Here is a 10027-nt window from a genome sequence, read left to right on the forward strand (position 1 = left end):
CCATCACAATACAAGCCTACAAATTGTTTTGTTCTTAGAAAAAGAAAAGAATAATTCAATACACATTGACATTAACTCATCCAATCGAAACTTATTTCCGATTCGCAATATGTGTTGTACACAAGTGAAAACCCAAATTGATTTTAGTGTTGATGGTATAATTGATTCAGCTAGAAACATAGACAAATAAAGCCGAAGGAATCAAGAATTATGCATTACTGATAGTGGGCAAGTGCTTCCTTGTTGATAACGCCTACATAGCTTGTATACTTGGGTGAGGTGCCATTCAGGGCAATGAATTGCTCTGCAACCTCAACGGCAACACGGACTTGTGCCTCTGCAGTGCTTGCGCCCAGATGAGGCGTGGCCACAACTTTGGGATGATTGATGAGTGCTTTAGTAACCTGCGACTTGGGTGGTTCCTCGGGGAAGACATCGAAAGCTGCCCCACCGCATTGGCCACTCTGCAGTGCATCCAGAACGGCCTGTTCATCAATGATGCCGCCGCGTGCCACATTGATTACCTTGACGCCTTGCTTGCACTTTGCCAGCGACTTTGTAGATATTAGGTCTGTAGAGCGAATGTTTAAGATTTGTTGTTTTGGAAAAGAAATCTATATAACCAACTTCTGGTTGCCGGTATTAATGGGGTGTGCACAGTTATATAGTCTGCCAGCGGCCAAATCTGTTCCAAATCTAACTTTTCAATTCCAGCGGCCTTAGCTTCGGCCTCCGTGGTAATGGGATCATACCCAATTATCTGGAGTTTTAGAGCCTTCTAGTTTACGTGAACAGATTTAATATACTGATCTCTTACCCTCATGCCCCAAGTCTTCATGCGTATGGCCACTTCGCGTCCGATACGGCCTAGGCCAAGCACCGCCAGGGTCTTGCCATAGAGCTCGGTGCCACTATAAAGCTTCCTGTCCCAACGACCCTCCTTCATGCTCTGACCGGCTGGCACGACGGGACGCGCCAGAGCGCCAATTAGGATGCATGTCAGTTCACAAGCCGAAATGGAATTGCCGCCTGGAGTGCTGAAAGTAAAGCATTTTCGTTAAACACACACTAAACACCAAACCGTGCCCAAAACAAAATACGGACAGGGAGCGGGGCGCGGGGGGCACTTGTTGTGACTAGACAGCGTTATGCAAATATATAAAATATCGCGTACTCGCATAGTATTCTTGCCAATCCAGCAGGCTCAACAGCAATAAGGGCCCGTCTCGCTCACCCTCTCTCTCTGCCCAGTAACAGAAAATGCGGACCGTCTAATTATGCGTGCCAAGCAGCAATAATATGACCCCGTCGTTCAGGATGACAGCCAATCGGCCATTGCGTTCAATGCGACATTTGAATCGTGCATATTTGCTATTTCTTTTTGTTGTTGATGTGTTTTTTTTTTTTTTTTTCACAGGAAACATTTACTTACTTAAGGACAACGACATTATGCGCCGTTGCTGCAGCCACATCGATGTTGTCCACTCCGGCACCCGCACGACCCACAACCTTAAGGCTGCCAGCTCCAGCCGCCAACACTTCCGCTGTTATTTTTGTATCCGAACGTACAATGGCAGCATCGAAGTTCTTTTAAGATAAAGATTATGTTAAATAGTTGCTTTACAAGTATGGAAATGCATATATAGAAATACATACATACATATATGTGAAATGCTACATATGTACATATGCATGCGTGTATACATGCGTACATACATTAGTTTAGGTTTGTACTTAGCCAGTTAACTAAGGTGTTTCTTAATATGTATATTAATAACAAAATACTTATTTCTTATCAAGCAGAATTTAACTAAATACATACTAATATAAGTGCATACAAACATACATATGTACGCATATACATACATACTTACATATGTGCACAGCCCACAGTCCACAGCTAGTCATAGCTTGTCGTTAGAGGCGACTTACATGACGCCAATATACATACATAGCTTAAAAATATATCTCTAGTAGGTAAAAAGATTCCTATTTCCAAGAGTTAGTCTGTACTTGTAGCTTTGGCTAAAAATTAAAAGCTATGCAGATGGTAAACGAAAATGCTTCTTGCAATCATTTATTTCCGCTTATTTTCCACAGTTACGGGTGGATTTTGGTTGACCAACAATCAGAGAGTCAGCCAATCACGCAGGATAAACTTTTTTATGTACACAGATAATTGACATTCTAATACTTAAAAGAATGCACGCTTTAGTATTGGGGCTGGGGCCCCGGAATGTTATCGATAATACATTTTGAATGGTAAATATTTTTTTAAATTAAATTTTAAAAGTAGCTGCTTATCATAACGTAAATATTAAGTGTCTTTAGTAATAAATAGTAAATTTATTTAATATAACTAAAATCCTAAACAAGCCAGTTGGACAAACAAAAGACTAAGCTTAAACACTCAGGCACGCTTGATTGGGACTTTGATAATATTATTTATTCAATTTCTAGCTCAACTAGAACTAATATGTATGCTATGCACTTTCTATGTCTATGAAAAACTTTGTAAGCCATGCGTTTTCGGTTTGAATGGCAACTGGTCTCTATTTTGACTTGAGCGAACTAGTTCAATGCCGAAGACGATGTCCAAGCATAGGCACAGCTTTATCCACCCAACTTCACTGTAAAGTTTATTTATTGTGCTTCTGCATTGGCAGTTATTCAAGTAGTTGTCAACATGAGCTCCATAACATGCGAATCGACGGCGTCACTTTTGGTCGGCTGTCGGCTGCGTGTGCGCATGCGAAAAACTGGCAAATGGAAACTGGCTGAGATTGTGGGCATCAAGGCGTTGGGTGAAAAGCGGCAGTACTATGTACACTACCATGATTTTAATAAGAGACTGGACGAATGGGTCACCGACGAGGATCTGGACTTAAGTACAGTTCAGTTTGCTCGCCGGGCCAGCCACCAAGTCGGTACTGGGTCGGGTGTCGAGATTTCTAAATTTCATTCGTGGCCGATCGCCAAGGAGGGACTGTTCAAGGTGCCACAACAACCTGATGTTGGCAATCCGCCCAACAAGGGTGGAGCGTCGCAAAGGCGCAGCAGTCGAAAGCACTTGGTGGGCAACGAAGGAATCGCACAGGTTGCAGCAGGTGGCAACGAGTATGGAACGCAAGCTGGCACGAAGCCAAAGACGAGATCGGGTTGCAGTACGTTAAGGCATCAACATAATGTGGTGGCTCGCATGAAGAATGTTGAAATAATTGAGTTGGGTCGATATCGCATTAAACCCTGGTATTTCTCGCCATACCCCGAGGAGCTCTGTTTAATGGATTGCATCTATTTATGCGAGTTCTGTTTGAAGTATTGCAAGAGTCGTGTGTGCCTCGGACGGCACTTAATCAAATGCACTTTGAAGCATCCACCTGGCAATGAGATTTATCGCAAGGATTCAATATCTTTCTTCGAGATCGATGGTCGCAAGAACAAGGTGTATGCACAGAATTTATGCCTGTTGGCTAAATTGTTTCTGGACCACAAGGTGCTCGACTTTGACACCGAGCCGTTTCTGTTCTATGTGATGACAGAGTTTGACTCGCGCGGTTTTCACATTGTCGGCTACTTCTCCAAGGAGAAGATCAGCGTCGAAGACTACAATCTGGCCTGCCTGTTGACACTTCCACCGTATCAGCGGAAGGGCTACGGCAAGCTACTCATTGAGTTCAGCTACGAACTGTCCAAATATGAGGGCAAGACCGGCACCCCAGAGAAGCCTCTCTCCGATTTGGGTCTGCTGTCGTATCGGTCATTTTGGGCGCAGGCTATACTCGAGCAGCTGGTCAACCAGAAGGCAGGAGCGGATGGCGAGCGACCCTCTATAACAATCAATGATATTTCCGAGCGTACTAGCATTAAAAGGGATGATGTTATCTACACATTGAAGAGGCTTAACCTAGTGACCTACTGTAAGGGTCAGCATATAGTCTGCATCAATCAAAATACTATCGATCAGCACAGGGCCGCAATGGAGAAGCGTAAAATAAGCATCGATTCTAAGTGTTTGCAGTGGAGCCCCAAAGACTGGTCCAAGTCACTTAATCGGCTATGCTAAGCTTAAAGTTCAATTAACTAACATCTCAACGTACAGCTCGAATCTATACCAAACGGAGGTCCACTATATCCCACCGCATAGAAGATTGTAAATTTGCAAGTAGAATATGAGATAAGTAGGTTCCATTGGTTTCATTTGATCAACCATTTTTCGAATTCAAGTGAAATGAAGAATCTTGAAAACCTTATGTATACAAACACACACCAGATAGAAGAGAAGTAAGTTTAGTTTTCACTGTAATTCAGTGCCTAAATTTATAATTTAATTTGAAAGTAGAGTATTAAGATAAATAATATTTTAAAAGGTACATGTTTAAGTTTGAAGATCGAAGGGAATATCTTTCATTCAAAACTTTTTGCAAATTTAATAGATATTAAGAATGGAATTGTATTTATATACTACATACTAACGACAAAATGAAGCCTGATCTTTAAATAGTTGGAAGTAATAAACAATAAAAAGTACTTAAATAATTTAACAAAGGCTCTATCAATGGGTGTTTTTGCACATATGTATATATTTATATATGAAAGCCATGAACTGATAATTGTTGTGTTTTTCATGCTTGTTTATTCTTGTAAATCTAATTTTTACCAAACACGTGTTTTCAACTCAAAAACCGTTGACATACCCAAGCACTTATTGCACACTAGACATAAATATATATAATTTATACAACACATTACATAAAGTTATAAAATATGCAAGTATATATATATGTATGTATGTATGTATGTTGATGCAAATGTTATGTAATTAGATTCCTACTCACCTTTACTTCCTTGCAGAGCTCATCCACAGGCAGCTTCAATTTGTATGTAACCTGAATATAAAGAACCACAAGCCACAAGCACAATACATGATCGTAATTATATTCTCTTTTATTATATACATATATATATATACATATATGTGATCTATTTGTTGTAGCATCACATTTATGGACTTACATTGATGCCGTGCTCTTCTAGAAGCTCAACACACGACTTGTCGACTGCGTCGCAGACCAGAACATTTTTAATATTCAACGGCATATTCGCAACAACAATTAAAGCAGTCTCTGAAATCTGAATGCAATAACTGCAATTTGTTGGATTAAAATAAAACTGACACAAAGCACTTTTCGATGCTCGCACGCGCTGCACTGGTCGCACTGGCCTTATTAAGTCAACTGATTCGTCGAGCGAGAGTTAATAGGCAGCGAACCGGCTGGACACTACGGCGACTGCGACTGCGGCTGTGTAAGCTCCGATCGGTGTCGATTATCAGCAACGGCGGCGCTCAGATGCGGAGTGAAAGCTCGCTCTCGCTCTCGCTCTCTCCCAAACGCATGTCGACTTAGCATTGTGAAGTAAGCAGCGCATGTACGTACTTATCAATATACATATACTCATATAAGTATATATGTATACTCATCAAGTATATGTGTTTGTAAGTACAGTGCGAAAACCTGTGTCTGTGCGAAAACAAGCTTAACCCGTTAAAGGCGACAAGGGTTCAAATAGGTCGCAGGAATTTCACTTATCTACGTCACGAATGTTGCTCATAACAAGTTTACTTGCTGATAAGGAAAGTAAAGGAAATAAACACTAAAATCAAACTTGGATGTGGTTTACTGAACTATGATGATAAGATAAGGGCGAGCTGCCAGGTTATAATATTAAAAAGTTATTAACCCTTAAGTAGCAATTGGCATTACTGAATGACTGATTTTCAAAATTGCTAATTTTCTAAATATGAATTAATATTTAAATTTCAGTTATTTTAATTGGTTTTATTTGCAATTTAGCATTCATTTAACTACATACTCATATTTTTGTAAATCATACTTTAAGTACTTTTATAAGTTTTTCAAACAAATCAACGGAAAAAAAAACGAATCTAGGACAATTTGCAATTTTTCCCATTCGGAACTTAGAACAAACGTTTATAAGGAAATTCAGATATCATTAACTATTTACAAACGATTATGGTAAAGTTATCGGTTTTCATATACGTAAAAATATTTCTATATAAATTTGGATTGATATTTGCACAAATAGTTTCATATTCTGGTTTTGTTTGTGGTTTTAATTTCACCCATTTTGGTTTAATAATAATTGTAATTCGAACTTTCGACTATTAGTACCTCAGGCGTGCATAAAAAAGTTGCCTTTTATTTGTTTCACTTTTTTCATTATCAATTGTATTCATATACTTATTGTTGTTAAAAAAATAATGCTTGCATTTATTAGAGTGGCTTTAAAGAAGGGGAGTCTTTAGTAAATTGAGTTTTAATGATGAAATATGAATTTCGTATCTGAAATGTCGAAATGTTGTGTGTGTGTGTGTATATATGTTAGTAAGTCAACAAAGTTGAATATTTGTATTGTTGTTATTAATTTATTTGATTTATTTATAGTTTGGATTAGATTGAAATAATTGCAATATTCAAAATAAATCCTTTTAACATTACAAATTAATAATTTATTATTTTATTTGTGTTTTGTTTTTTTTTTTTATTATTTTTTTGCAAGGTAATTTTGTTAATTAGAGTACTATTGGAAAAGTTTATTCCTTTACAAATTGTCAGTTGACGGTTTTCCCTTTTAAATTTTGTTATTTATAGCAGGATACATTTACATATTTATATATTTGTGTTTTTTTCTTTTTTATTGTGAGTTACCAGTTCTGTGAATTAAATACAATACACTCGTATGTATTCATATGAATAAATTTGTATAATTTACATATGTATAGCCATACTTAGTATATGTATATTTTATTGTTTTTTTTTCTTCTTTTATTTTTATTTTGTATATAATTTTTGGGCTCTTCAATTATTTACTTAAATATTTTTTCCTCCGCTCGTGTTTGCTTTTAACTTCAAGCTAATATTAAAAAGTAATTTTCAATATATTTAATTATAGCTAATAAATAAATTTGTTGCCACTTTATACAAGAACTGTTTGCGTACCGTTTTTATTATTATATTTATATATATTTATTTATATATGGCCTTAGCATTCAGCCCATTCGGCCCCGTACTATCAGGGTGGAAATCGTAAGCGCCCTTATTGCAAAATGAACTGGTCTCTTTTCTTTTTTATCCATGTGATAGAAAATGCTTCAAGGTGCAGGTCTATGTTCGTATATGCGTGTATATGGGTATATGTAGTTCCGTTTTATTTATAAGCTGCACAAAATGCAAGTGAGCGTAGTCATGAAGTTTTTACCAGGCTTTTCTTCAGGATACTTATGTATTATGATTTGTTTCGGTACCATATGGATCAATTATAAAACCAATATTAATATCTAACATGTTCTTTCATATACTTTTTAGTTTCATATTTATACATATGCACATTTGTCTACGATTTTGTATGGCCTGAATCCTTAACAAATTTTCCCAATAGTTGCATTCTCTTTTTGAGTATGGGAGGTTGTTGTTCCATTCGTCCTCAGATTATGAACTATAAATATTTTTGGTATGTTTCTTAAGTTGAACGTTTGAGAAACTTTGTGTATAAAATCCGTCCCCCTGGACACTAAGTTTCTTTCAATTTTATAAGAGCGACTTAAGAGCTACAGATGATTTAAATCTTTGCCGGCGGCTGACATCAGCAGTTGTTAAGGATCAAACCGAATTATAAATGGAAAAATATCACACCTTATATAGTTATATTTTGGGTTTTAACTAAAATGTAAAGCGATTAGTACAACTTTCACCTAGTAAGCCGCCACCCCCCCTCCCCAACCCACATATAATTTCCTTAATCGAATCGTTTTCTACATCAATAGGGAGTGCAGTGATCAATCAACAAGTCGCCTAAGGTTCTGTCTTATAGCCTTTTAGCACAATTCTATAACGAGGCTTTCATGACGCTAGTTTGAACAAAGCTCGTTTATTTGGGCTGTTGCCCTTGATTTTAATTAAAGGTGCGATAGGTATATGGGTACTTAGCGCTAATCAATCAGCACTGGAAGTGCAGGGTGTTTTAAACTCCCTCATACTCTAAGTCGCGATCGATTTGAATTCAGTGCGTTTGTTTGTGTTGAATTTTGAAAACCGTTTATCAATTCTTACAGGTGGTTGGAATTGTAAAAAGAGTGCTCGTTTGGAATGGGCCAGATCAAAAACATACTTACAATAGTTTCTATATAATTTGATGGTAAGCGATCGAATGCAATTGCAAAACGTAATAAGCATTGAGGGCACGGATAATACAAGTCTCAATAATAGCGTATGCATATGTATTCAAAATTTTGGGGATGCCAAATTTGCAGTGTGTAGTTCGTTTTGTTGTTAAATGGTTTTTTGTTAAGGCACTGGTAGTATTAATTGCTTAACTGAAGCAACTAAGTTAGCGGGAAAAAGCTAATTGAAAGCAATATACGCAAGAGAATGCTGGAGAAAATTATGAACATAGCTCGTATTTCAAGCCAACGATCCGATGGCGTTAGAGAACAGTCGCAAATAGCAACACTTGTAGGAAGTGAATCAAGCTAGATTGTAGCTAATATTACAGAGTTTCTGGAATACCATATGTTAGTATTTCCAGATATTTCTGCAACATTTCAGCAATTCATATATTCGATTACAGATAGATTTATTAAAGAGATTTCAATCGATCAAAATGTCAACTTTTGCTAGTGTATTGCGGTGTATTCGGTGTGACTGTGTATGTATGTGTGTGCAAATTTTCTGCATTTACTTAGATTAATATACTTCCACTAAATTATTAAAGCTGCCACTTAGTTTACCATTTGCATAAAAATATATATACGGCTTACCGTAACTACAATGATTCCCCTCCCAGACCCCAATTGATGCGGCGAAATGCATCACCAATGTTGTTTAGGTGTAAATCTTATGCTTAGTTTTGTTTCCATTCATATATATATATATAAATACATATATACATATCAATATATATATATATACATATATATCCAATATATACATATATATATGCATGTATGTATGTATATACTTATATGCTGTTAAATAAAATCTCATTACCATTAGCTACATATAGTATTTAAGACACATAAGGCTGTACTTAGCATTGTGCTATTCATAAACTACTTATGTAAGTATTTCCCGTCCAGCCACTTGGTGGGCCACTGGCGCACAGACGCACAGCTGGGAAAAATGCAAGTGGCCTCTTCCGATGGAAATGTACAAATGTGTTTTGGCACTGAATTAAGTATGCTACGTGTGTATGAATGATTAGCCTTATACATATTTATACTTGTAGTACTCTTGTATTCGGTTTGTCTCTTATTATGTGAAGCTGTCTTATGAATGCTGTCCCCCGGTTTTGGGTAGAGCCTATTTATTTGGATCAGTTTTGAAACATATTGTGCAATGTCGCTCTGAAAATATCTTTGCATAATCTTGCCTGTCGCAATACGATACTATGAAAGCGTTTTGTGCCTTGTGTGTCGTGTCGCTGAAATCTCTTCAATAAAACCTATCCGTGCTTAGTATATCCTCCTCGTCCTCCTCAACAATTATCTTATTACGTATTGCGTGTGTGACTGCATCGATATTCGAGAAGGATGACGATGACCAATCGAAGTCCGGTGTATTCGAGATGGAGCCGCTGGCTGAGTTTTTGTGTCTGATTCGGTTTCTATAGGCGTCGCTGTTGCACACCGGATTTGAAAATGAGGTGCTTTGGAACGCATCACGAGGATAGTGTTGGGAGCGCACAGGCGCAGAGGACTTGAAGTCGGAGGTGGCTGGGTATGTGCAACTGGAAGTATACGAGTGTAAATGATGGCTTTGGCTGTGTGGGCGTTCCTGTGGATAGGACAGTGGCTGGTGTCGCAACGGAAAGTGTTCGCGTGGCCGTTGATGACTGAACGAGGTTTGCGACTGGGAAAACGACGGCGATGACAACCACTGACCGCTGCGTTGCCTGGCCGGGTATGAGTGTGTAGAGTGATGTGGTTGCGACTGAGATTGAGGCTGAG

General features: G+C 37.8%; 2 protein-coding genes across 2 annotated transcripts; one reads left to right on the forward strand and one right to left on the reverse strand.

Moving 5' to 3' along the window:
- Nucleotides 1–141: 141 nt before the first annotated feature.
- Nucleotides 142–5245, reverse strand: LOC6629213 (D-3-phosphoglycerate dehydrogenase). The gene is made up of 6 exons (XM_002051227.4): nt 5017–5245; nt 4839–4889; nt 1433–1587; nt 818–1037; nt 628–760; nt 142–571 (listed from the first exon to the last, which is right to left on the reverse strand). The coding sequence occupies exons 1-6, from the start codon at nt 5098–5100 to the stop codon at nt 216–218; spliced, it is 999 nt and encodes a 332-aa protein (XP_002051263.1). The 5' UTR covers nt 5101–5245; the 3' UTR covers nt 142–215.
- On the forward strand, nt 2430–4363 carry LOC6629214 (histone acetyltransferase Tip60). Its single transcript, XM_002051228.4, has one exon. The coding sequence runs from the start codon at nt 2687–2689 to the stop codon at nt 4064–4066; it is 1380 nt and encodes a 459-aa protein (XP_002051264.1). The 5' UTR covers nt 2430–2686; the 3' UTR covers nt 4067–4363.
- Nucleotides 5246–10027: the final 4782 nt, after the last annotated feature.

This window comes from Drosophila virilis, chromosome 4 (assembly GCF_030788295.1).
Source record: "Drosophila virilis strain 15010-1051.87 chromosome 4, Dvir_AGI_RSII-ME, whole genome shotgun sequence".
In the NCBI taxonomy this organism is placed as follows: Eukaryota; Metazoa; Arthropoda; class Insecta; order Diptera; family Drosophilidae; genus Drosophila; species Drosophila virilis.

Coding starts and splice junctions, on each gene's coding strand:
- LOC6629214 (XM_002051228.4), top strand. CDS start 2,687: ATGAGCTCCATAACATGCGAATCGACGGCGTCACTTTTGGTCGGCTGT.
- LOC6629213 (XM_002051227.4), bottom strand. CDS start 5,100: ATGCCGTTGAATATTAAAAATGTTCTGGTCTGCGACGCAGTCGACAAG. Junction 4,890..5,016: donor TAGAAGAGCACGGCATCAAT/GTAAGTCCATAA, acceptor CTTTATATTCAG/GTTACATACAAATTGAAGCT. Junction 572..627: donor ATTAATACCGGCAACCAGAA/GTTGGTTATATA, acceptor TTCGCTCTACAG/ACCTAATATCTACAAAGTCG.